This window comes from Pelobates fuscus, chromosome 5 (assembly GCF_036172605.1).
Source record: "Pelobates fuscus isolate aPelFus1 chromosome 5, aPelFus1.pri, whole genome shotgun sequence".
Lineage (NCBI taxonomy): Eukaryota > Metazoa > Chordata > Amphibia > Anura > Pelobatidae > Pelobates > Pelobates fuscus.
In genome coordinates, this window is record NC_086321.1 from 360,731,529 (window position 1) to 360,759,199 (window position 27,671).

The window sequence follows — 27,671 nt, forward strand, 5'->3', positions numbered from 1 at the left end:
TGTGTAAGTGTGTGTCGGTGTGTCAAATCTGTGAGTGTCTCTGTCAGTGAGTGTGTCCTATGTGTGTGTCAGTGTCATCTATATGTGTATATCTTCCACCAGTGCCTGGGCATGGCTATTGACTTGCTGGCCCCCCAGGCCCTACTATGTCTTTATTAAAAACTATCCAGGTCACAGTTTGCATAGAAACATGCATTCCTGGACCCACCTGTGGCCCCTAATAAAATCTGCACCCAGGTGTCTGACCTTAGAATGACGGATCAGTCCTGATATAGACTCCAGGGCAGTGATTTGTCATCTTTGTAACAGGTGTTTCCCATAATGGCCACACAGGTTTGATTTTGTTGCACTAGGAAACTAATACAACATTATAAGGAGATGTTTTTTTTTTTCTTTTTGTCTTCCACTTCTGTTCTAAACTACCATATTGTCGGATTTTGTAAAGGTTCAGATTACGGATCCAAATCTTTTACTGCAATTAAGGAAAAATGCTAAAATTAGAAGAAGAATTTACCCCCTGTTGGCAAATTCTTAAAACCCACAAAAAAAGATGAAAACAAGAGGGAAATATTTTTCCGAGTATGGTGTCTGCATTTTGCATTTGAAACTAGTGAAACTTGGTACATTTTCACCTCCCACGGGCAAAAATATATTTTCCTCAAGCACAACGTTTTCTGTACATGCAGCAAAAATTTGCTCGCTAATGTTTTGAAAGAGTTTTTCCGTGGGGAAAAAAAAAGTGAATAGATATCGCCACAATTTGTGCAAAAAAGACGAGAAATTACCTTCCAAATTGTTCACATGGATCGTTTTTAAAATGTTTTTGTGTCAAATGAGGCTAGAGCTAAACATGTATAATTAAATCAGATTGCCAACATTCTTCTTGCTAATCCTTTTTACACGTCATGTTCCCAGTGTGTACAGTTTTCCTGTTATATAATAGGTGTGTACTGTTTTCTAAATCCTGTATCGAGGATGTCACTTGTGGTGGCAATCATCGACAATCTTAAAAACGCATTAAATTTCAGTACAAAAGCCCAAATTCCACCTCTATCCCGTAACATGGCCTTTTTGTCTCGTATGAGATCTTAGGATTTCAGGGGGATGGAAAACACTGGGCTTCAGTGGTATGTACACCTGTATATCGATTATGAGGTCGTATTGTACTCACGACTGTAAGAACTGGCTCCTTTCACATCGAGGGATTATTTCAGGTATCTCTAGCTGAGAGACTTTGCTAAAGGGAAGACTATACATCATGGGTGTCCAACCTTTTGTCTTCCCTGGGCCACATTGAGCAAAGAGGAAGTGTCTTGGGCCGCGCATAAAATACATAATTTAATTAATTGATATAATAAAACTCCCTTTTCTTAATATTGATATTTCATGTGTTTAGTAGATAACTGCCTTATTTGTTATCCATCTTTAAGGGTACCAAATTAGGGAGCTATCTACTAAACACATTCACAGATATACAGGAATACACACACAATCCCAGATATACACATATAATCACAGACCTATACATACACACAATCACAGACACACACACATAATCAGACGTACACATAATCACAGATATACACAAACACATAATCACACATCACATACACACACTAAAACAATCACAGACATACAAACATATATAATCACACATAATCACAGACATACACAAACACGATCACAAACCCACACACATACAATCACATACACACAGACACAATCACATACACAGATAATTACTAGCATACACACATACAAATGACATTCATACACAAACATAGTAATTAAGAGGTCCACCCAGCCTCCCTACCTTGCTCTGGGGGTGCTGTAGTGAAACCTTTCCCTGGTGGCCAGTGGTTGCGGCTGTAATGAGATCACTGTGCTCTTTCTGTGCAGGTCCCTTGCGCGCCCAGTAGTAATGCCGATGCCTTGTAATATGTTATGTTCTATTTTTACAAAACCTGAAAAAATTTATCTACAGGCATTTGCCTCTGATGTCACTATTTCTCTGACTGTGACTAAATAATTAAAGTACAAACAATAGCCCACATTCTCAGCCTCACTTTGTGTAACTGGAGTGTTGACTGCGTGCAGGCTGATCTCAACCATCACTCCAAGTTCTACATTGGAAACGTTAGTTACAAGCAGACGCCTATGGGGTAAAATAGCACCTATTGCTACTCAGCAGTAACCTGAAATGGGACAAAAAAATAAAAATAAAATGCCTCTCCCAAAAAATTTGCACATACGCTTTCTATAAACACAGAATTAGAAAGATCATTTATTACATTCCCCTCAGAAAAAAAACCCGAATGGCAGTGAAGTAAAGACATTTGGGGGGGGCATCTTTAAAACCCTGCATTTTAATATAAAACAGTACGCTCCAAAACGAAATGCAGATAGTGATGAAATAATGATATAAATAATGAAAGACATTACTAGTCTTTAGAGTAGCTGAGATTGGAATAAGCACCTTCAAAAGAAGAAAGCTTGTAAACCGAAAACTATTTGGGACACCAGAAGTACTGAAATGCACGTGATAATAACCAATAAAAAGCTGAGTCTTAAACCAGAAATAACTAAAGTATCTTAAACCGTGCTTAAGAAGAGTACCTAAAACTAGAATAGGACAATTCAACTGGGAAGAGGAAGTCTTAAATACGCAAGACTGATGGGCTCATCGACCATTGTCAGAAGGATGACAACAAGGGAAGGGGACATCAACCATGATGTCTTGGGGACTTGCGTCAACCTATCAAACACTGTGACACATTTCATGTCACGATTACCAGGAGACCCTAAACACGCAGACAGATCACAGACACACAGAACTGCAATACCGGTCCTTAGAATGGCCGGGCTATGCAAAAGAGATAGAGTAGTCAGGGTACATGCCGAAGTCAAGCACAACAGAGAGACGGAATACGGAAGGACAAGCCGAGGTCAAGGATCACAGAAAACAGAGTAAACGAGAAACGAGCCGAAGTCAGGAACCAGAGAATCAACCACAGTACAAACGCGCTATTGGGCTATCAAAGACCACAACAGGGCACTGAGGCAAGGGGGAGGTTAACTTATATACATACAGGGTGTGCCTGATTGACTAACGTCCAATTAGTGTTAATTACAACCCGTGGGAGGTGCTTTTTCCCTCTCTTGTGATCTCTGAGGTCATTACTGTGTGCCGGGACACATGACCGGGTCTGGCACACATATAAGGAAGCTGCCTTGGAGCGTGCAGCGTCAGAAACATTGTCAGACCGGGGAGTGGCAGCAGGGACAGCCACAAGCCGTGAACAGGGACCGGAAGACGCCGCTCGCGGTGATGGTGTAAGCAAGGACGCCGCGTAGGCAGGGGACCTGACATTTCAATTCAATTTACTGTTCTCTTACCTCCCATAAAACCTCAGATGCTATGTTATCATTTAACAGGATGCGTCACGTCTTTTCCAACAGGGTTGCTACTAACTTTGGCCTCTCCTCTTGATGACCACTTTGTTTTTTATTCCATTGCAGTGCTATTTAAGTAGTTTTCAAGTGAGGAAGCAATTACACTAAAAGAAAAACCCCTTTTCTGATGCTTCTCTCTTGCTTTGTGTTTCTGCACCTGCAGGAACTTTGCTGTTCTTAAGTTGGAGGAAAATACTTCCTTATTACTCGTTAGAAACACAGATTAATTGAGGATTAGCAAAAGATAAAAGCAAACTGTCTTTCACTATTCCAAGGCTCTAACATGCCTGAACAGGTTTGCATTGCAAATTTATAAGGCATATCAGCATGGATGGAATGTGGACAGGCAACAGTTTGGCCACAGAGGAGAGCGCTCCATTATCCTGTAAGCTATGAATAATGTGTCGGGAGATTTGAAAGCAATCTCAGATGGTTCCAGGCAAATCTTGGTTGGTTAAAGGAACACTCCATTGCAAAACAGTTCAATCTGCTAAAGTGGTTTATGGGTTAACTGAAGGTCTTATTTGTTCAATAAGTGCATGTTTTAAGAGAAATTTAAAAAAAAAAAAAGTATGTTCTTACACACTGATAGCTGGGAGGAATTCCTGCTTTACTCGCTTTGAACTATATGTCAAAATGGAAATCAATGCTTCTTACAGAGAAGCATTGAAATTAATGCTTCTTACAGAGAAGCATCAAAATTAATGCTTTTGTGTGAGGAACACTAGATTGCTGTGCATGTTCTTGATCACCGTTGGTTGTCAATGAGAAGCCCTGAATTGGATTGGAGACCATCAATCATGGTGATCTCACCAAAGAAGCTTTGGGATGCATCAAGTGGACTGTCTTGACAATGGGAAAAACTGTTTTGTTTTATTTTATTAAGTAAAGATCGGGGGGGGGGGGGGGGAGCAGGCAAGGAGGGTCCTAAACATAAAACAATCTGGAACCCCACAACATTAAAAATCTAGTATTTCTTATAGCTACCAAAAAAAAGGAAAATTTTGATAGACAACAGTTATGGCCGACTGGACCTATGGACATTTGTTGTTATGCGTCTGTTTAAACTTGGAAGGACCTAATAAGACAGAGTGATATGTAGTGTGGACTTAGAGGTGCCCCGATGTATGTAATTAACAAAATGCATCTTTGCCTGTGTAGCCAAAAATCCTCGTCCTGCTGTAGACACCTATTTTAATTAATACATTTTATCAAGTTCCTCCTAGTGATTGCCAGACTGGTTTACCCGATACGGGATTTTATTTTGTTTAATTTGTATTTATTGATAATATAAACGTAAGCGAACAAGTGGTTGGATACATAGATCATTAGAAACGTTGTACAAGTTGACATGGTACACAGTTTAACCGTTAGTCAGATCCAAAGCATGCGAAATACTGTACATAATAAGCTTGTTGGGTTTTACAGGGTACCTTGTCTGCTTACAGTTTATGCATAATATTTAGTTGCTTAATACATCGCAACGTTACACTGTAGTGTAAATGGTTAGAGTTCACAGCAAGAATGTAAATAGTGATAATAAAAGAAAAAAAGAAACAAATCAGATTGAAGGACAAAACAAAAAAACATCTGCTTGGGCCACAGAGCAGGGAGGAATAAAAAAAACCCAATAATTAGACTTGTATTTCTCTAGCAATGTTGATACATGTAGTTACCAGAGCATGGGTGGGTGTAGTATGGGGAGACTAAAGACAGCTTTAGTTCCCCTATCTGCGGTCTTTGCAAACCATCCCCTTTTAACCTCACCCAGACTTTCTGTGGCTGTGCAGTCAGAGACTTCCAAATGCAGCTCAATGTGCAGTCTTTGCATGGCAAGTGCTCTTGAGCTTAGTTCCATTGAGCTAAACAACCAGGAAGTAACAGGACCGTTTGTCCGATTGACAGCGAAGAGGGGCGTAAAAAGGTTACCTTATAAAAGGGCCAATTTCTTTTTGTAGCTTGGAGTGTTCCTTTAATAGCAATCAGTTGCATCTCTCACTGCACCTTTACTGTCCCATTTAAAGGTTACATATATAAACAATGCCAGAGTACACAGTGAGAACAAAGTATACACATGCATTAGTTAAATCCTTAATTAGTTCACTCATTCATTTGTCACAGTACAAATGTAGCATTCATTTAACAAAAATGTAAACCAGGCATTTCCAACCTGCAGCCTGGAACCGCTAGTAAAGTTCTAGTACGCTGTATTACTCGGAGCTGGTCTATAGCTCCCACAAATGTGAGTGTGATCCCACATATCCTTGTTGTGTGTCCTACACTAAGTATTTGACTATCTGCACTAAACTCATCACCAACTGAAGCCCAGACAAGTCCAAGCCAGGATCTCCAAAAGAATTGTTGTATTGGACTTTATACACACAGTATTCAGTGCAACCTGTTTTTTTGTGTTTTGTAGGTTACTCTTGTGCCTAGTTATTTCCAATGCCACTTACACCAACTTTGAACTCTGATTTTTAAAAAAATGTTTTTAATTTCAGTGTTATGTGTTCTTTGCAAATTGCATTGTGTTTTGTGAAAGTTTAGTGCACTGTTGTGAATGTTGCACTGAATGTGGCAGACTTTTTTTTTTTTTTTTAGCTCAGTACAAAGAAAATGTTTTGGTTTTTTTTACTCTGTCTGTGCTGCTACAGCAGTAGTTTTACAGACAGGGTACAGCATCATCGAAGAATCAATTTTCTAAATTCTCTTTTTCGCAGTGCAAGTGTGCGAGCAGTGTTCTTTGTGCAGAGTAGTGTTTAATCTTAAAAGCCAAACACCTTACCGTTACAGTAGTAGTAAGTCCACCACGCAACGACCCATTTTTCAAAACAAACATCTATTATGGCATTAATAAATTTGTGTTAGTTTACACAATACACGTTCCTATCCCCTTTTAAAATTTAACAAAACAAACCCATCTATCTTCAATGCTACCTGATAATCCCAATAAGAAATTGAGGGAGTGTAGGGGTCGTGTCCCCAAACCACCATCAGCTATAGTGCGATGGCCTATCAGTGTCTTAACACCTCTTCTTCTCCCATGAGGACTGCTCACTCTACCGCTGCCACCACCATCAGTGGTACCACCAGGATAAGTAATAGTATTGAGCCTCAGGATTGTGGGAGTAGAATGTCCTTTACATCCAATTCACTAGCCAGCAGTAAAAGCACACAGTCTAAGAGTACCTTCAGGAGAAGCAGCAAAACCAGTACAACTAGCACTAGTCATTCTAGAAAACCCAAGATGCAACTAAGGGAGATATCAGGAGAGGCTAGGTTGTTGGTACCATCAAAGACCACCATTTCTGAAGAGGTAGGTACCGAACTAGTGTCCTTATGTCTGGTATTGGTGTTGAATCTGTTGATGATATCACTCTTTCCTCCACCAGTGCAGACATAGCTTATTTTATACCTCCCAACTGTTTAGATGGACCAAAATGAGCACTTTAATTTTAGGGGTGAGACCAGGGACGGCTGTTATGAGAAATTTTAGGTGACTTACGCATAACAATTTATGCAATTAAAACTGATGTAGAACAAGAGCAATAAAGCCTACAATAACTGTGTTTTTAGACATTAGTCTGTGTAAATAAGACATATTACTGTCAGAATTATTGCTGATGAGTTATACACTCAGACACACCAACTATATAGAGCTCCTAGAAAATTCAGACATTACAATAGAAAAGAGGGACACACCGGAACGCAAACAAGAAGAGGCCCAAAACACAACCCGTACTCCCTCTTCGGATACGGTCGAGGAGCTAGAGGCGCCGTTGTCCCTAGAGGAACTCCAAGAGGCTTTGAAGCTATCTAAACTTAAAAAAGGCACCTGGACCAGACGGATTCCCCCTGAGATACATTAAAACCTATGTAGGATGAGGGAGGAGATTGGATAAGATACGCAATTGTTAGAATCTAACAGGACTCACTGACTGCAACATACACCAAATAGTATGCTGTAGTAGAGATGTCAAATTTCCGGAAATTTTGAAGCTCGGAAGAAAAACCCTTTTTTTCCCGTTTTTTTTTGGGGGGGGGGGAACTGAAATTTTCAGAAAAATTAAAAAACAAATGCTACGTTAGCACTTTTTTTTGTTTTTAAGATTGAAAGTCGTTCTGTTACTTTAGGAACATAAAATATGACTATGGACAATTTGACTTGGCATAAAATTATCACAACTAGCATATTCAAAATATAGTGTAGCCAAACAATTATCACAAACAGAATTAACTTTTTTTTTTTTAATAATATTTATTTGTAACAAAGGGAGCAACAATCTCCTGAACTGCTTACTAGTTTATGTGGAACAGCCAAAAAGCCTCCACAAAACAATTCTCAAAACCAAAAGTAACAATTTTTCATATTTCCTCTCCACAGTATTAAATAAAAATAAAAACCCCATCCTCATAAAAAGAATTGAAGATGGGGGGAAGTGTTAAGAAGAGAGTGAGACTAAGTTTCAATGGACATTTAATCAGAATTGTTTTCTGAGCTGAAATTGTCAGTATCCGTCTCTGCTTCTGCAGCTACTCTTTTTTTGTTCGTCATCACAAATAGGAACTTCTAGAAACTGATGGTTTGCCCGGATCGAAACAAGCTTCTCTACCCTTTCACATGTCAGTTTATTTCTTGACTGAGTGTTTCCAAACATAGACCAGATTCTGTCACATGTTGCAGAAGATGGAGGTATCTGGAGAAGGCGAGAAGCAATAGGAGTCAGAGGCTGTGTTGTGCAAAGACCTTGTGTTTCGTTAATTTCGTTAATTTTTCCTTGCACCGATTCCATTACATGTTCATATTCTGACTCCAAAAGAGGCTTGCTCAAAGAATGTCTGCTGGGCAATTGGTATGATGGTCTTAATGATTTCGAAGCTTCCTGCCAGTATGTATTTTCAGTTATTGAAAACGGCGTTCCAGAAGAATATATTGCTCTTGAAATGACTTGGAAAATATTTCAACACCCTGTCTTAAAATATTTTATTCATCATGTTAAAATAAAATATTCCACATTTTTTTTTTATTTTTTATTTTCCAAATCAAAAAAGCCTTCAGGAAAAAAAACAGTTTGTTTTCAGAAGTTTTCCATTTCACATCTCTACGCTGTAGATACCTAGGACTCGCTTGGGTTGGTTTTTTTTTTATGTTTGAGTAGGCCATGGATGTACAAGATTGCCAACCCAATACAGGTGCTTTTCCTTAAGAAATGAGCCAGATCTTGGCCACCTCATGATCAGGCTCAGAACAAGGTAGCTATATGCGTGTGCACTCTTCTCCTGCATCTTCCCGAACTTGTCTAAGTCCACCTCTATCTGCTTTTGAAGCTCCTCATTCGCTGGAGACCATTTTAACATTGTCTGCTACCAGTGCCACAAGTAGCTAACCCACTGTCATTGTTACCACCATTTGCTTTAGTAAACCAAGTGCTAGAGTTGATGCAAGTTTTGCTGCAGCTTCCACTGCCACCGCAGCTACTCCACTGCATGTTCAGCAGCTGCAAGGTGAATGACTGGGGCCAGTGTATTGCACCGAGGCAAAGTCTGGGATCACGTTGAGTGCAAAGAAAAGAAAGTGAGTATGGGAAGAGTGGTGGGTTCAGTATAAACTGAAAAGACACCACGAGTCTATATTACTAAGGTAAAAATCATCAAAAAAGAACGTAGTATGGCAGGCAGCAGTTCTACTGGTACTGTATCTGATTCTGTTCCTTTTTCACCAAATATCACAGATGGTACCTCGTCCTCTTCTATCACCCTAGGCAGAGCACTTATTTAGAATTTAGAAGCAAGCTTCTGGATTTGTGATTTATTTATTTATTTTATGGTTAGAGATAGAACGTTTGATTTGCAGTGTGTTTCAGCACCGCTGCTTGTGCTTTGCAAATTGCAAACTTCGTTCCTAAGTGATAAACAGTGTGAACCCTGCCTGCATTGAGTGTAGCAGGTTTGTTGTTTTTTTTTTGTTTGTTTTTTTTAACTCTTCAAAGAGCAAAGCAAAATAAAAAAAATGTGGTGGTGGTTGTAATGTATTATAAAGCCTTTCATTGCAGTGGTTTCCCTTCACCTAGCTGAGTCTTGTGGTGTGGTCGTGCCTGCTACCTCCGCAGACGCAGTTGGCATAAGCTGATAGGAAACTGTCTTTTTTTTCTCCCACCCACACTGAAGGAGGTCACTCACTCTGCAGACTGGATGTATTTTCCTAGCCAGATACAATGCCAAGCAGAACCAGATTACTACACTACTATACTAGTCTTGCCATCTAGTCAGAATATCACCAGACACGTGAAAATTAAATTTGAAATAACCCAGGAGGAATACTTTAATAGGGTGTCTGTCTGGACGTGGGGTGAAGGACAATGCTGACCTTTTTGTTAAATTCATTACTTACTGTTGATTTAACTCTAATATAATACAAGACATTCAAAATGTGTTTTAACTTGTTAAGGGCAGTAAAAGAACAATTACATCATAACAAACCAGTCTATAAAGGTTGCCCCTAATCACCCGTACAGCATGTCATTATTGCCAGGATTATAATGACCCTGCACACAATGCTTTCTCTGAGATTATAACTGACGCAAATTGCAAAAATCACTGTAACTCAGGGCTTGACAAATTTGCTTAGAATCTAGGAGCCAGCTAGAAAAGTTAGAAGCCAGAGAAGATCAACGCCAAAAATACAATTCTTAAAGGGACACTATAATCACCAGAACCACTACAGCTTAATGTAGTTGTTCTGAAGTCTATATCCTGTCCCTGAACGGTTTTAAATGTAAACACTGACTTTTCAGTCAAAAGGCTGTGTTTACATTGCTGCCCGGTGACACCTCTAGCGACAGTCGGAGGGCCAGCTTGTGATGACTCCATGAAATCTCATTGGTCCTTAAAGATGCATTTCTGTTAGTAACTATATTTGAATATGATCAGAAATTCTATTTTGTACTTCCTACTAGGGGATAGACCAATATAATTTTTCCAGAGCTGATTATCAGTCACCTTTCAGGCCTATAACCGGCACCGATATTGTGTACTTTCACCGTTTTGAAAAAGTAACACACTTTCTACACAAATCTGGCAGATTGATAAATATGCTGCCTGCTGACAGCAATCACACTCCTATCACTCTCAGGCAGCCCTGCACATTACAGCAAACTATTCAATGTCTCACCTTCCCGCCTTCAGCCGAGCTCCGCATGCGGGGACTCACAGAAAGGTGTGACGTGAGGTCACAACATGGCACTACAACGGCTGGTGACTGGAGTTCCTCAATACAGAAAACTGTGTGTGATGACGCGGAGAGGTGAGTAAGGTATTGGTAATATCCGTAAATTACACGGCCGATGCCGATTATCTGTAAAATGCTGAATATCGACTCTCTAATAAGCGGCGGAATAGATAATCTGTTTATCCCTACTTACTACCAAGGACAGTGCTTTTATAATGGACACTATATTGAATGGAGAATCTAAAGGGTACTGGGAGCACGTGTGTCTAGCCTTTGTGCACAGCATCAATAAGCTTTTGATCCCTGTTTTATGGCAATACTGAAGACAATTTAAGTCTGGAGTTTGAAGGGGAAAGAATAGGAAAATTGGAATCATTGGCGAGAGAGATTTGAGATGGCAGACAGCAGAGGGGAACACAGGACAGGGTGAAATAGACAGAAACAGAGCGGAAAATACTTGCCTGCGAGCCAGGAAATAAAGAGAAAGGGCTTTCTGTTCCGTAATCTGTCAGCGGGATTGTGTTTTAAACTGCTATCGAAAATATAAAGAGGCTCTGGAATAACGATGAGGATAGGAAAGAGCAGTGAAAAAAGTCCGTGAATAAGTCCGATATCTATATAGGATGGTGTCTAACATGAATGTCATCTCAGGGCACAAATTAGAGATCACTGCCAGCCAGTGCTGATCTGGGAGGGTGTTCCTGCCAAACAGCCAAATATACCCCTCTCTCCTCTACATTTAGAATTGAGATGATGACTTGCTGTCAACTCACATTTCATGATGTCTCTGAGGATGTGAAATAATATTCTGGAACAGTCCTCGGGCTACTGGAGTTTGCAATTTTAAGCTGTTTTATTTCAAAACAAGTTTTTGATCTGCCAGGAAAATATAGTTTGTCCAGCTTGTTTGTCTCCCCTGGAAATTCCTCTTCCTGCTTTAACCCCACTGTCCTAACTTATCTTTCTCCATTCTACCCTGGCCTCTTAATCTGCTTCCCTCTGCCTTTATCCCCCGGTCACACTTTTTACCTCTCTCTGCCTTAATCACCTGGTCACACAGTTTACTCCTTGCTGCCTTTATCCCGTCAGGTTATACTATGACCTAGCACACAGTGTCTCAGTAAAACTTTAAAGGGACACTCCAGGCACCCAGACCACTTCTGCCCATTGGAGTGGTCTGGTTGCAAACTCCCACTACCCTTAACCCTGCCAGTGTAATTATTGCAGTTTTCATAAACTGCAATAATTACCTTGCAGGGTTAACTCCTCAGCAACTTGGGATGGGGGGTTGGAGGAAGAGGGGATCTGCAGTGCCAAGAAAACGGATTGTGTTCCTGGCACTGGAGAGTCCCTTTAAATACTGTAAACTCTTGCGTGTTACAGGGCCTTAGAGTGGCCGGACTCAACGTAAAAATTAGAATAATCAAGGATACCAGGAGTAAGAATAGTCATGAACAATCCGAAGTCAGAATGTTAAAATAGAAATACAAGATAATGCCAGTAAATGGAAACCACACGGGGGCACTGATACAAACCTAAAATGAGTTTAAATAGCCCTAGGATGGCAGGGATTGGCCAGAAATTATCTTGTTACGCCAAAACGTGTGTGCACGTTGATGACATAATGACGTGCACACTTTTGGGTCAATCATGTCAGCAGAGGAGATGGCGTCTGTTAGAATGCCACACCAACAAGGGACCCTAAGGGAGCCAGACTGGATCAGCATCAGTAAAGAAGGAAACCCTCTGAGGTTGTGGCCGCGCTGACTGGTTGCATTCAAGTAATCTTGCCTCTCCGGCACTGCGACAATCCCCTGGTCCGACTATATCTCTGTTTCTCTCTAGCTTTATCCCACAGTCCAACTATCTCCCCATCCTTGACTTTCTCCACTGGCCCACTATCTCTGTCTCTCTGCCTTTATCCCACAGTCCAACTATCTCCCCATCCTTGACTTTCTCCACTGGCCCACTATCTCTGTTTCTCTCTAGCTTTATCCCACAGTCCAACTATCTCCCCATCCTTGACTTTCTCCACTGGCCCACTATCTCTGTCTCTCTGCCTTTATCCCACAGTCCAACTATCTCCCCATCCTTGACTTTCTCCACTGGCCCACTATCTCTGTCTCTCTGCCTTTATCACGTGGTCAAACTATCTCCCTTGTCTCTCTGCCTTTCTCCAATGGTCCCACTGCCCATCGCTCCCTTTCTGCCTTCGTCTTATAGTCCTGCTATCTTCCCCTCTCTGCTGTTCTCCTCTAGTCTCACTATCTCTCTCTCTCTCTGTCTTTCTGCTTTTCTCTTCTGATCTCACTATCTCCCTCTCTTCACCTTTATTTTCTGGCCTCACTATCGCCATCTCCCTGCCTTTATCTCCTGATCTCTTTATCTCCCTCTCTCTGCCTTTATAGCATGGTCAGTTTTTGGAGAGAATTACATTGTGTGTACCAGTGCAATTGGGAGATTAGTGCTATTACAGGATTATTAGGGGTGAGTGCACATGTGAGCAGTACCTGCCAAAATGTATACAAACCCTTTATATATTCTCTCAATATAGCAGTGAATCTGCTTTTGGATACATGTATCCAGCTGCACCCATTGTGTTCTCAAGATAACAAACAAAACAGTAAAAATGTTTGTGTCCCCCCTCCACCTCCCCTTTTGTGAAAGCCCTAACTGTCCTACTATAATAACAATGTATAATAATGTGCTGATGCGCTGGGTAAAATTGCAGGAAATTACATTTGAACAAACACATTTTTAACTGAGATAAAATAACTTCTGTCTGTAAGGAGTTAGTGACCTGTTTCATGAGATAACTCTGTATGTTTGTGGGCTCCCCTCTCCTCACACTTACACATATAGCAGGTTGCTTGCAGGTGTCTACTACGGCCACCCCTTACTAACCTGTATAGCTCAATGTTCCTGGAGTCTCCTTCCCTGCAGAGAGATTCTCCTCTGTAAACTTCCTACTGACTTTAGTCTCTCTCCCTCCCTTAGGTAACAAATATCCAGTCTGTGACTGAGCACCAGTCTGTAGTGAGGAGGGTGTTACCCAGTGCAAGTCAGCCAAGAGCCTTTTGGAACACACAGCAACCTTTATACTATATATTCTATATCCCGGCTGGCCAGAGTCTCTTAACTCCTTGTTAACACTAAGTAATATTTGGAGAGGAGACTTCTGCAGTAAAATATTACTCTTATTATCCTCAGCCAGTCAACATAACTGTTTTACACAGAAGAAAGCGAGGAAACGGGGGTTTAATACCTGAAATAGTAAGAATGCCATGAATTTTCATAGAATCTGGAATCTCTGGCTACTGACTTCCAACATTCTTTGAGACTTCCCTCTTACCTTTTCTTCTTCTCTCCTTCTCTTCTCCTCTGTACCTTATTTTTTCTTGGCACCCCCCTGCACACCTCTTCCCTTCACACGTAATGACTTCATGTATATACTCACACCATGTTGGTTGATAACAAGTATGCTTTTGGCATAAACCGTGACACCAACTCTGGATTTTTTTCCTCCCCTTTAGACATGTCCCCAAAACTGCCTCTGATGTGCTTTTTCTTTCCTTATGAATAACCTCAGGTAGACTATGTCAGGATCCCGCGGGCGGCTGCGAGGGAGGCTGCAGTCCGCTCGCGGCACTCACCCTCCAGCAGTCCGCGGTCCCCTTCCTGGCGTGCGCTCGGCGGGTGGCATCCTCCCAGCCACGGATGCCGCCCGCGTCTTCCTCTACGTCCCCCAACGGCAGCATGCATGACGCTGCACGCTGGGAGACCGCCCAATTTAATAAACGCCGGGGTCAGCCACCTGACCCGGCGTTAAAGGCACAGTGCCTCAATCACAGTGGGAGGTCTAGATATCTCCCACGTGTGATTGTTAATTCTGATTGGAAATTATCCAATCAGAATTAACCTAATGATTTATATACTTACCTTTCCTGTTCCTCTCTGCCCTGTTGTGGTCTTTTCTTGCTAGTATTCCTACTGAACTTGTGTTTCTGGTTACGTACTCTCTGGCTTGTTTATCTGACTTTGTGACTTTCTCCTACCCTTTGACCTCGGCTTGTTTCTCGTTATTCTGTCTTCTGGTTCCCCTTACTCGGCTTGTCTCCTGACTATTCTTTGTGTGCTTAGCCCGGCCACTCTAAGGTCCGGTACTGCACTTTTTCTGTGTGTGTGTTAGCGTGTTTGGTTCCCGGAATCGTGACAGACAGCTTTAGTCAAGTTCCACGGCCTTTGTCAACTTTGTCATTGGCTGTATTCACCTCTCGGCTACTGCCATCTTAGGAACACAAAGATGGTGGCACCATTAGAGAAGACCCGGCGGGTCTGGCACAACATTAGAAAAAAATAAGCCCCAGGGTTTAAAGTGTTTGTGGGGACTATAGGAAGGAATCCCCAGGCTGGGTGGACCAGAAACAAAATAGTGGCAGAGCTGCTTAAAGCATTTTACTGTCTAGATTCCCATTTGATGCTCTGTTTCACGTCAACATTTAATATCCTAAAGCAAGGATCTCAAACGCTGCCTTCCCTTCCCAATGTTGATGGCCTACAACCCCCAGAATTCCTTGCGTGTAATATATTACAAAATAATCATGGGTGTTGTAGATCAGCAACATCTGGGGTGTTGATTTTGAGATGCCTGTCCTACAGGGTGACACCCTGCCTCCTTCTCGATATTCCCAAGTGTCAACATAAAGTAATTCCAAGTTCTCGTTGCAGTGAAATCCCTCTCTATGAGTGCCCTCCACTGCTCATTATCACTGTACAGCTTTACATGGTCCACAAACACTATATTTATCTTTGTATACAGATTTGGTACCTCTATATTCTTCTTGGGAACTTCCTCTTCTGTTCTACACTTATTGTATTCTTCAATGTATGAACTGATGTAACTAAAGAATATTAAAAATACATTTTCATACCTCACAAATACATATTTCAGAAACGTAGGGTTAAATAAACATAACAATTTTGGGAAATGAGAGCTCCCCTGTAACAGTTGGCTGAGCCTGTTACAACATTTAATATGCAGTAAAAGGTGTGCTTAACATATGTCTCATTTGCAATACTACACTTTACACTAGATATTAGGATTAAAGACAGTCAGAACCACAACATTTTACAAGAATGTTTTATTGCAATCGTTTTCTAAAATGTTTTTTTGTTTTTAATTAACTTAATTAGCTTGCAATTTACAGACCAAGGAAGAAAACATTTACATTCCATTTACTTATTTACAATTTGATGGCAGAAAAAAAAAGGGGGGGGGGGGCGGGGATTGCAAAGAATTTGTTATGAAACAGCTGTACAGGGCTATTGCTTGTATTTTGTGAATTGAATTGTGCAAGATAAGGAATTAACTGTGCAGGACATTCCTGGAATAACTTTTTTAAAAAGCTACGAAATGATATGTGGTAGACGGGAAGAGAAAATAGGGGAAGCACCGTAGGGGCATATCATGGGGGAGCTAGAAGAGGGTCATTGGAAGGAAGGAAAAAAAGAGATGAGACATAGATTGTGAAAGAAAAGGAATTAAGCACCTAACAGGATGCACGTTAAAGAGGGATTCTAAATTCCTTCATCTCTTTGCCCCTCATGATGCTTTGGGTGGGTGCATGCAAGCTTGTGCATCTAACAGAGAAAATGCCTATGCACGCTTGCTTCTATGGATATTTCTAGCAACTGCTGTATAAGTGCATGTGCTGTGTATACGGAACAGCAAGTGTTAACTGATGTACATCCTTTGCCACACAACCATTAGCTGACTTTTAGTTAGCTATTTGGTTGTGATAAACATGAGGAGATGACACTTCCTTTTTAATCTGAGATTTGAGAGGGATATGGTGGGGGCTGGAAAACAGAAAATACTTCAAGGGATGTGCTGTGGGGAGGGGTATGGAGAAGGAGGGATAGGAGGGCATTTATTTGATGAAGACGGGTCTATAAGGTGCAGAGACTGGGACAGGAGAAGGTGAAAGGACTCAGGAAAAATAGGAGGAAAATTGTGGAGAAGGAGGGAATTAAAGTAATGTTAGAACATTGATAGACGGGGAGAATGGTGGTACCCTTCCATGTGTAGTCTAATGACTAAATGGCAACCAGGTTTTAACCACTCTCTTCCTTAGATAAAAAAGGCAAATACAGATCTCTGGGTAGTGTAGAGTTAAATATCCAAGTTGTCAAGCTAAAAGTATGTTCAAAGACATTTTTTCCATTACCAGTCTCTCTATGTATGGAGCTGTGCATCTTGCTAAATCTGGCCGTCAGGACTAGAAATGAAGCACAGCAGAGAGACAAGAGGCTTGTTCCGTTGACCCTATTGTGCTCATCTTTCATCATACATCATGAATTCTGCCTCATAGCCATGCATAGCCTCCCGGGATATGTAAACCTACCAAAAGCTAATCCTCCCTGCATCTTGTTTACCATTATTTCCTGTGTACCAACAACAAGACACTGTTACCCAAGGTGTTTGCGTAGAAATAGATGATGGACAAAAAACATGAAAACACATATTCTTTACATTGCGGGAATGACATCTGTAACTTTCACTCATGAATATATGGGAGTGGAAAAAGTTTAGCAGAATAATGCAGGGTATGATAGGGTTAAAGGAAAACTCTAAGCACCATAACCACCAAAGCATGCTGTCGCTTATCCAGTGTAAGTAGTCAAACTATTTGCAAACAGTTGCCACCAGTTGCCTCTTCGAGTGGAGCCGGAAGCTCCTTCACTGAGATAAGTCCTGCCAAGCAGAGCTGCCTCTTTTGCTGAGAGCGTCCTCTGCCTGCTCTCAGCCAATGGGCACCTTCCTGGAACTCTGGATATAGCTCAGTGGAGAGCATTGTGGCAGCAGGAGAGGTAGCGACAATTCACCTGGCAGACACCAGGTAATTTGCCAAGCCATTAGAATGGCAACAGTTCACACTGTAACAGTTATGATTCTTAACCCCTTAAGGACCAAACTTCTGGAATAAAATGGAATCATGACATGTCGCACATGTCATGTGTCCTTAAGGGGCTAAAGTGCTTCTTTGACTACTGACCATTTAAACTCCAGAGGGAGAGGATAAAAAATATAAAATGAAATATGTTGAATTTGTGAGTCATCGGTATAGGCAGCCACCTTTAGGCTTCACTCTACAGTTCTAAACTTCCAGGCAGGAGAAAATAGAATTTCTTATTTTAATATAGCCTCCAGTATTGCTGCTCTAAAGATGGAGAATTTATGCAGAAAATACACTGAAGTATAAATGTCGGATATGACCGAAAGGTACTGTAGACATCTGTTTGAATCCGGTTCTGAATGCCTCTACAGTTACAGTGCATCAATGTCAGAATGGACAGGAACGCAGTGCAGTAAGAATTAATAATAAATACATCGAATATCAATACAAAAGCTGCTGAGTAAAACCTCGCACCTGTTAAGAACATAGTTATAAGTGCAATCAGGAAGGTATCTGTTCGAGAACGTTCACGCAGACACCTCAGTGTATATACAAGTTTGGAGATCTCCACTCATCCACTAGTTTAAAGTTAGTAAAATCAGCTCAGCAAACTTGCTGGTTGGATAATATTGAGTGCGATAGTGACCCCTCTCCTAAATATCGATCCTTTGTATGATCTCTCCAGTTGATGTGGAAATGGGTATATCGAAAACATTCCAAAAAAAGGCAAGGGGACAGCGGTAGATCGAAAAGCGAAATTATGTTTAAATATTGCTTTCGCCGTTAAAGGTTGGTCTATTCCACGTAAGGCCAGAATATAATCCAGCTGTTTTCAGGCAAGAATAAACTTAATGATGAACAGATTATTCAATGAGCAGTCATATTTTTTTTTCATCTCCAACCTGGGCGTTAATTTCACTCTTATGTCTTTATAAATTAGCTGTAATTCAGTTTATAGCTGAGCTCCACTGAATGTAGCAATTGGTAAACAAAGCAGGGAGCAAAACTGATCGTGCATTGCTGGGGACCAAGGTGGCGTTTTCGTTCTGCGAAAGTTTCTGCTCTCTGGCTTGTAACACGGCGACACTTCACACCTGTTTGGAAGAAGGACATTTTTGGACAGTTCAGAAGAAGACAGCTAAATGGTTCTCCTGCCTGAAGCAGAGAAATGATTAATATTTAATCTTTCAGAATGTTTTGCCGTAAAATATATACTTCATAACAGAAGTTAAGGCAAGGATATTTCTTACTTTATCACCCTTTGGAGGATTTTCCGCTCGTCTTGGTCCACGCATAAAGGAAAAGTTCCACCATGCTGTGCGATAATCTGAGCTTTGTCCACCTTGATTTGTGATATGTTTATCTGTTAAAGAGCACAATAATTTAACACTAAACCACATTTTTTTTTTGTAGAGGATATCCCATAGCAATCTCTAATGACAACAACATTTATGTAAAGGGATATGCATGAGTGTAACTACAATACCATTGTTTTGTTACAAACTATGCATTAGTATGTCCACATGTACAGCTTGGAGGAAAGACGAGACAGGGGGGATATGATAGAAACATTTAAATACATAAAGGGAATCAACACAGTAAAGGAGGAGACTATATTTAAAAGAAGAAAAACTACCACAACAAGAGGACATAGTCTTAAATTAGAGGGGCAAAGGTTTAAAAATAATAATAATAATAATATCTGGAAGTATTACTTTACTGAGAGGGTAGTGGATGCATGGAATAGCCTTCCAGCTGAAGTGGTAGAAGTTAACACAGTGAGGGGGTTTCAGCATTGGTGGGATAGGCATAAGGTTATCCTGGATATAAGAGACTAATGAAAGTATTTAGTAAATTGGGCAGACTAGATGGGCCGAATGGTTCTTATTTGCCGTCACATTCTATTTAGAGATATTAATTTTCTAAAGATGTTGCAATTAACTCGTTTTAGCCCAAACTCCAAATGTGATGTTGTGCTGCTTACCAGATTAAAACTCTTCTTGGTCTTCGAGTTCTGTCTTTTAACAACTTCCCTCACAGTCAGATTCAAGCACTCCATTTTGGTATCTAAGTAGAAATATACTGATTTAACAATTGTTCTTGAGGAGATACATTTAGAAGCAGTGGAAGTATTCTAGGAGAGATAGATGCATGTGATGGCAGTGGAACTGTTCTAAAGGATGTGCTTATGGTAGCGAATACTTGTTGGAGCAGGTAAGCTCTGTAGTACAAATTACATGTTGAGGCAGTGGTGGGTATGCTATGGCTTGTAGTGGCGAGCAAACTTTAATGAGACCCTCCAGACCCTTAAACCACTCCATTATGTGTAAAGAGTATGTCCTATTTCCTTTTTGTAAAATGAGAGAAACAAAAAGTGTATATTTCAATAGAAATTATACATTAATCTCTTTACACCTCCCTGACTGTTAATCAGACAACCAGACCTGTTATTTCCTGGTTTGTTACGTCAGTGGAGATAAACTCAAGAGGTAGACAATTGCCCAGAGCACCTGCCTTGCAAATATTTCTCATTGAGCTGCATTGGGAAGTCTGTGATTGGACAGCCACAGAAAGATTGGGCGGAGTTAGAAGGGGATGGCTTAAAAAAGCTTCAGATCTGAAGCAAGATCTGAAGCGTTTGCAAGCTGTTTTAAATATACCACTTTTATATCACTAAACAGTGATTGATATATATATATATGTTTAAGCAAAAGATGATAGCACTTCAAGGACTTTGTTTCAAGATTCAAAAATATTTCATTGAAACAGGAAGGCGCTGGTGTCTGGTGTCCCAAATGTAGTGGATTGAAATATTAATACACAGAAAGCACAGCGATGTAATTAAACCACCAAAAGGGGCTCGTCACCGTCGGGGCCAGGAGTGTCACCGAATGACAATTTTTGAGCATTGAAAAAAGAGCGCCACTATAGGAGTCATAGCATAGAATTAGAAACAACAGTAATGGAAATAATGGCTGTAAGCGAATTAAACTGTAGGACTGTAACGTGTATATACCCCTACACGCAGGATCCAGCAAAACAGAAGACAGCACAGAGGAGAGATACGTCTACCGGACCTTAGAGTGGCCGGACTCGACGTAAAGGAGAAGTACAGAGTCAGGAGCGATCCGAGGTCAAGGGCACAAAGAGACAGCGTAAACGAGAACTAGCCGGGGTCTGGTACACAGGAATCAGCAAGCCGGCAAACAGTACAGACAAGGATAAAGCGAAAACGAAGTCAGAATACAAAGCCAAGGTCAAATACGGAGAAACACAACTGAATACAACAAGCACTAAAGGGAACTGTAGCAGAAACCACGATAGGGCAAGGAACTAAGGGAAAAGGGTAAGTATAAGTAGCCTTCAAACTAACGTGATTGGCTCCTGTCTCTTCCACTCCCCCAACAGGTAAGTGTATGGGGTGATTGGCGTGACAGGAGCCAATGGGAGCCTTTTTGCAATTTAGGCTCCCACTGTCTCTTTAAGAGCGCGCCCGAGATTCGCGGCGCGCTCTTAGCTGCAGGCGGGACACGTGACCGCTTCTCGCGGTCACTGCCCGCCTTCCTGTTTGAGCAGTCGGATGAGCCGCGCGCGGCTCGTGCAGCCGCAGGACCGCGCGCGGCTTGAAGAGAGGACCGCGGCCGGCCCCCGGATAAGGTAAGTACCGCTACAAGGACCAATGGTAAAAGGTATGTTGTCCGGGCGGGAGGATAAAGAGGCTGAGATCGAATGTCTACTGTCTTGAAAGACCAGGCTTGCCAAGTTCTATGTTCATAAAGGTAAGATGAGGGTGTGCAAGCAATAAAGCAATTCATATAGTTTAAATTAACTAAATCCTTGGATAAAAAGTACGCATATGCAAGTAACTAGATTGAGTAAAAAAAGATTCTACCCCCATCACCAGAGATATATATTTACTGATACACCAAGTGACTAAAGAAAAAGGCTCCTTCCTCGATAGTACCCAGATCCTCGGACTAGTGATGCTGGCCTGGGGCTGGGGGAGAGCCTTGATTTGCCGAATTGCAACGGATACTCACATGGACTTCCCTAAATAGCGGTATGCCTCTGCCGCTGTTAGGGTCGGCTGATCCTGCTGAAATGTATCTGACTGGCATTGACTGGCATATAGTTATATGACTTTCTATCACCACACATGTGTCGGTGTGCACTGATTACTCTTGTTACTCTTACCTCGCTTTACTGTGTTCACTTTAAGTTCAGACTAGAATTTAATGTTTTGCCGAATAGCATCTAAATAGTGTACATCTTGGTCTCTTTGATTTTTTCACGTTCATAAAAAATGCAGCATTCATGACATGCCTTGTTCTGTATTTGCAGCATCTCGCATCATATATGTATATATTTAATTTTTTTATATACTACAAAAATAAATAATGTAAAAAAAATAAATACAAAGGCCACTTAATTGCAATATATTTACACACGGTATATTCATGCCCCCTGCAGGCTGTATGATATATTGCAAATATGTGCACCAACAAAAAAAAGCTGTTAGGGAAGCTTTTCCGAAGTAGTGAGAGCAATCTCGCAGCCGCGATGTGGGTGTGCGCTCCAACTGTCGCCATGAAAACTAGATGGAACGCAAGCTGCCAGGGAGGCTATCCTGGGTAGCGTCAGTATGCCCTCGGCCCCGAAATGGCCACGCGCCAAATCACAGTGGTTTCAGAGTACATGTATCCAACCACAATTAAATATATATATATATATGTGTGTGTGTGTGTATTTGGGCAGTCTAAGGATTGGCTAGTATCGGCAGACTTCACGTTTTAAGCCAGAGGTCTGGTTTAAGTTTTATTTATATCAATCTGGGAAAGTAATTTTGAAACCCCTAAATGCTGAACTGTATACTTGGGCTGATTTGGAAACCATTGTTCTAGATCAGCAAAGACAGGTAAACGTTTTTGGAACTTTGTTTGCATTCCTTGGCGTAGTTAAATCCGTAACTCTTTCTTTTTAAAGTCAGGTTTTGGCAGATAATGTTTGCAATTATTGTCGTACCACTGCTAGTTTTGTGAAGTTATCCTTCTTTGTGATAAATAGCATTTCCATGATCCAATAGCTTGTACAAGTGAAGGACGTATGCTTTGAATGTGGTCTACCTACCTAGTTCTTCATACGTATTGCACGCTTTTCTCAGGCTGACGGACGTACACACCTTCTCTCCATTATTCCACCGACTGCGGCCACTGATGGTCGACTACAAAATGAAGAGAAAACATAATTGGTCATAAGGGCTTCTGCTATGTCTTGTTAGACTGTTTCAAGGATAAAATGGTGTGAGACAGAACATCATAGATACTAGATACCAAGACTTTGAGCATTGTAAAATTACCTACCCACCAAAACATATTTCTATACCAGCTAGTTATCTGACCAATATATTGGTTATTTAATAATTAAACCATCTAAATACAGTGCAAACTGAACTAAAAAAATATGTAGTAAGCGGTTTTATAGCACTATATACCTTTGTAGGTTTTAACTTGATGTTTGGTTAAAATTTTAAGGGAGGTGAGGGAAGACACAAGATCTCCCAACAATCGACAACCATCGTATTTCAGTAGATGTCTTTGTAAAGATAGTCAAATGGACTAGTTCAATAAAGTGTCTTCACAAACTGTAACCTCTATAAACCAGGTAACACATTCTGGAGTAAGCTGTCAGAATGGTTGGATCTCACAAGGTAACGTAAATTCCTAACCACAATTCCACTCCAAGGCCAATATTCTGAAGCTTTCAAAGATCTGACTGTGTTCTTCTTTTTAAAATTATAAAGCAGGCATTGTGCAGTTTAATGAGTGATGTATTAACACAGAGTATGGAACAGAGACATATACAAAGAGCTACGAATACTTTACAAAAGGTCACCTCTTTAAGGTAAATGGAAAGTACAGGAAAAATCTCTTGTGATTCAGAACTTGGCAGATCTGACAAGATCTTTATTTAAATGGACATTTGCCCTTGTAAAAGTGACTGTAGCCTCATTCGTAAACAAATGTTAATTTTAGTCACTTTTGGCATCTTTAGAAAAAGGCAACCACTTTATAGGCCCATAAAGAGTGACAGTACATTCTGGCTCAATAAGCACTTAACTAACTAAACAAGTTGTGAAAATTATATTTAGCACTGCCTGATTGGAAATATTTTTACCCATTTTAAAAAAAAATTAAAATTAATGTTTGTTGGTCCTGACCAGACGCCATTTCTGAAGCTCCCTACTCTATACCTCGAATCCAGCAAATATCTGTTAAACCAAACCCGATCCGGCTTCTACACACCCATAGCTGGGATCGGTAGATCATACCGCATCGATAGATGCCTTTTTTTCAACCACCTACATCAGCCCGACGGAAACCCAAAACCGGGGCCTACAACACGCTGCAAGGCCTGGGGAGTTTCCTGGAGGGAATCGCGGAGTCTAGAGCGGGGCAACCCTACACCCACACGCGGCAGGCTTCACCTCAGAGCATGCCAAGCATGGGCAGGCGATCCCAGAAGGCACACACCTCGGCGGAAGGCAGGGACATAGGAACAATGTTCCAGAAACCACCGCCACCTAGGCCCCCCGCTGCAGGGGGAGGAGAGCACACCCTGGCTCCACACGACACTGGGCCCGAGGGCTCACTGCACTCACAACCACGGCAAGACGGGCCTCCAGACCCAACCGACGACTCCGCTCCTACCACAAAAAAGGACTTAAAACTCCTCCTAGCCGAAATCCACAAGCTACTCGCGGCCGACTCGGCCATTCTCAAAAAGGAGGTCCGCGCAGTGGCGGACAGGGTCGGCACCAACGAGAAAGCCATAACGGAGGTACAATCCCACCTTTCCGGAGTACAGGACTCGTTACAAACGCTGTACACACAACAGCATTTTTTATCACTCAAACTTACTATGCTGGAAGACCGCCAGAGGCGTACCCACGTTAAAATCAGGGGTATCCCTGCAGAGATCACAGCCGAAGAGCTACCCCATTACACCAGGAGACTACTGACCGCTATTATGCCACATACCAGGGCAAAGAAAGTTGCAATCGACAGCATTTACCGCCTGCCGAGCCCATCTCACTTAATGTCCACAGCGGTGAGAGATGTCATCCTCCGCTGCACCTCCCTACCTGACAAGCTACAAGTCATGGCAGCTGTGAAAGGCAAGACACCCTTCACATTCGAAACTGGTCATTGGTCAGGGGCTCCCAACCCGCACACGCACGACAGTGCACGCATAATCTAAACCCGGGCCTCCAGGCTCAGACATCACATGGTGTGACGGTATTTCCTCACTCAAATGCAAACATGATATTGTATCCACAGTGGAACGGACAGGTCCCCCTCACAAACCCATGGCCCTTCACAGACACTTAGATAGTATATGGCTGCACCTTGAGGGAACCTGACGTAAGCTTCACACTGTAACTTCCTTGTAAACCTGCTTGTGCAACCAAGGCCTATGGGTCACAGGCTAGTTGAGCTATAGGTCGCCACTTTACAGACGTGATAATGGTTGCCCCCTATACACTGCATATTATCGCAATATATGGTTAAATGCTTGCACTCTATAACTGCATTGTTGTACTATACTTGATTTAAAAAGAAAAAAGAGAGGCTATTTTTGCTAGATCTCGTCTCCCCTGACTGCGTTCAGGATCGAGCGAACTCTCACTGTTTTAATGTGTACTGTTTCACTCATCTGCCTCACTAAAATAAAGAATTTAAAATTAATGTTTGTTTTTAACATGATGGGCCACATACCATTCTGAAGAAAAACACTGCTTAATTAAAAATGAAGTGTAAAAAAACTAGCAGCGCTAAGGATGGGTTTAGCAGTAGTTACTTGAAGCCTACTTATTTCTTTAAAATTGATAATGTAATTGATAATGTTAGTATCAGTGGGAATTGTCCAGGAAAAGATTACTCCAACCAAAACATTTTTTTTTTATTTTTTTAATTTTTTTATAGCACAAGCCACCCCAAAAAGAAAAAAAAAAACAAAAACATACATTAGATCTAAAATTTGCCCTGAAGCCCAATCTTCTTCCAGTGACATCACTCTCCATCATGGGATGAGAATGGTTGTCCCAGAAGATGGACTGAGGGGGAGACATAGATGGCATTGGGGGGGGGTGGGGGGGTGGGGGAGGGTAGTGCTGCCATTGGTTGTCTGTCGTCAGCATGCTATGCGTGCTGAGGAAAGACAACAAATATGCCGAGATTAACATTAAGTAGCCTGCAACTCTCTATAATGTCCTTTCAACTCGTTGGGTGAAGGTTTTAAACGGAAATGTTACAAATAAAGACATCAAACATCATGACCACTTCAAATCACTAAAGTGGCCATGGTGCTTGGAGTAACCCTTAAATATGGGAGTTTCAGGTAAAATACATATTTATGGACATCACAGAACTGAATCAAACATTGTTTGTTACAATACTGATTTGTTGTCTCACACGATTAACTCCCCCACATTATATGTGGTTATTTAATTCCACCTGCTTATTACATATGATTATAAAATCCCACACTGACCACCCCTTGCTCCTCACCTTACTGTAGACAATCTGTAGTGTAAATGGGATAGCTTCTCTGTCTCCATCAATACCAAACCTCTTGCATCCAGGACCTAGAAAGAAGCAACCAATGTTAGGCCTAGGAAGTATTATAGATGTTTATCCTTTACCTTATAAACATAGGACCCCATACATTAACCCTGACAACTGTGGAGAATTGTCAAGAAAAATGCAAAGTTTAGGCCGAACTAGCCATTTGAAGAATCTTTGCAGTTTGCCTGCTCTGACATGATATTTGCATTTCGCTGAGTGACTAAACCCCGTGGTACTAGAATTTTTAAAAGTTCATTTGAAGAATAGTTGCGAACGTCTGCGAATGTTCCGTGCCTATCTTCCGGGACAGAGGTGCTCAGGGAAGAGAGCGGGGTGTTGCCGGGCTGACTGACCGCTAGCCACCCCAAGCCACCCCATGCACAGAGCGCAGCTGAAATTATTCTGTGCATGGCCTAGTGCTCAGTCTGGCAGATTGAAAACGGCAGGACAGGTCCCTGGGATCTATATTTGCTGGGACAGTAGCCTAACGTTCAGGACTGTTGGTCCATACGTCCATTTGGTCCATTTTTGAGATGTTATGCTTTTACCTGATGCTTTTATTGCTCTCAGAGCGGCAGAGTGCCCCAGCTCCAGGGACTGGATAAAGACTTCAGTCTGCTTTCTGCCACCATCAAATGTGATCTGGGGAAGATACAGTTCTGAGTTAGAGGAAATTAAAATATAATTATGTACATTATGCTCGTAACATGCTCAGTTTGACAAACCAATTCAGACTGAAAGCTAGGGTTGCCACCTTTCTTTATAATTATATATTTTAATGCATAGATGCTGTTTTTTTGCCCCTTCTGATAATGTGAAGCCGTTACTGTTTCAGATAAATGTTTCAAATTAATGGCTTTGGTTGTTCATAACTTGAACTCACTTGGAGATAAGTATGACTTTTAGCCTGAGGGAATGATAGTCACTCGAATGTGTACTACTACTGAAACCAGGGCACAGCATGGTCATATACCGTAGTTTTAACTTTGCTTAGTTATGTACAAATACAAAAAGATAAGTCCTGCGCTCCCTCCCATCACTACTGGGCCGGCAGCAATGACTACAGTACACATCAGCCCCAATATATAGTTGGGGCTGATGTGTACTGTAGTCATTGCTGCCGGCCCAGTAGTGATGGGAGTGAGCGCAGGACTTCTCTTTTTGTATTTGTATTTACTTTGTATCACACAGCCTGGTTACAATGCTGCCGCCCATCCCATGTGTTCCCTATTAAGGGTTAATAAGTATATAGGGGTGTATATAAAAAAATACCCCTCTCTGTCTCATTAGAGATATCTTTGCCAGAAGCTAAAGGAAGCAGGCTGAAGGGTCAGTGTTAGGACCCGCTTTAGGGGGGCCTGCCTTGAGGTTGGCAGGCGGGCATTCCCTCCAATGGCCATTGGAGCAACT

General features: G+C 41.5%; 2 protein-coding genes across 2 annotated transcripts in view; both read right to left on the bottom strand.

Annotated features, from left to right (window-relative positions):
* Positions 1–13,663, bottom strand: part of PIK3R6 (phosphoinositide-3-kinase regulatory subunit 6) — an 85,875-nt gene extending 72,212 nt beyond the window's left edge. Inside the window, exon 1 of the mRNA XM_063456025.1 lies at positions 13,586–13,663. The gene's annotated coding sequence lies outside the window, so the exon portion shown is untranslated. The remainder of the gene's footprint in view (positions 1–13,585) is intronic.
* Positions 13,664–17,790: 4,127 nt separating this feature from the next.
* PIK3R5 (phosphoinositide-3-kinase regulatory subunit 5) overlaps positions 17,791–27,671 on the bottom strand; it is a 68,796-nt gene continuing 58,915 nt past the window's right edge. Inside the window, exons 16-21 of the mRNA XM_063456026.1 lie at positions 26,810–26,903; positions 26,205–26,281; positions 22,765–22,858; positions 19,622–19,704; positions 18,888–19,000; positions 17,791–18,731 (exon numbers count right to left, since the gene is read on the bottom strand). Coding sequence (XP_063312096.1) covers positions 18,590–18,731; positions 18,888–19,000; positions 19,622–19,704; positions 22,765–22,858; positions 26,205–26,281; positions 26,810–26,903 — 603 coding nt within the window. The 3' untranslated portion in view covers positions 17,791–18,589. The remainder of the gene's footprint in view (positions 18,732–18,887; positions 19,001–19,621; positions 19,705–22,764; positions 22,859–26,204; positions 26,282–26,809; positions 26,904–27,671) is intronic.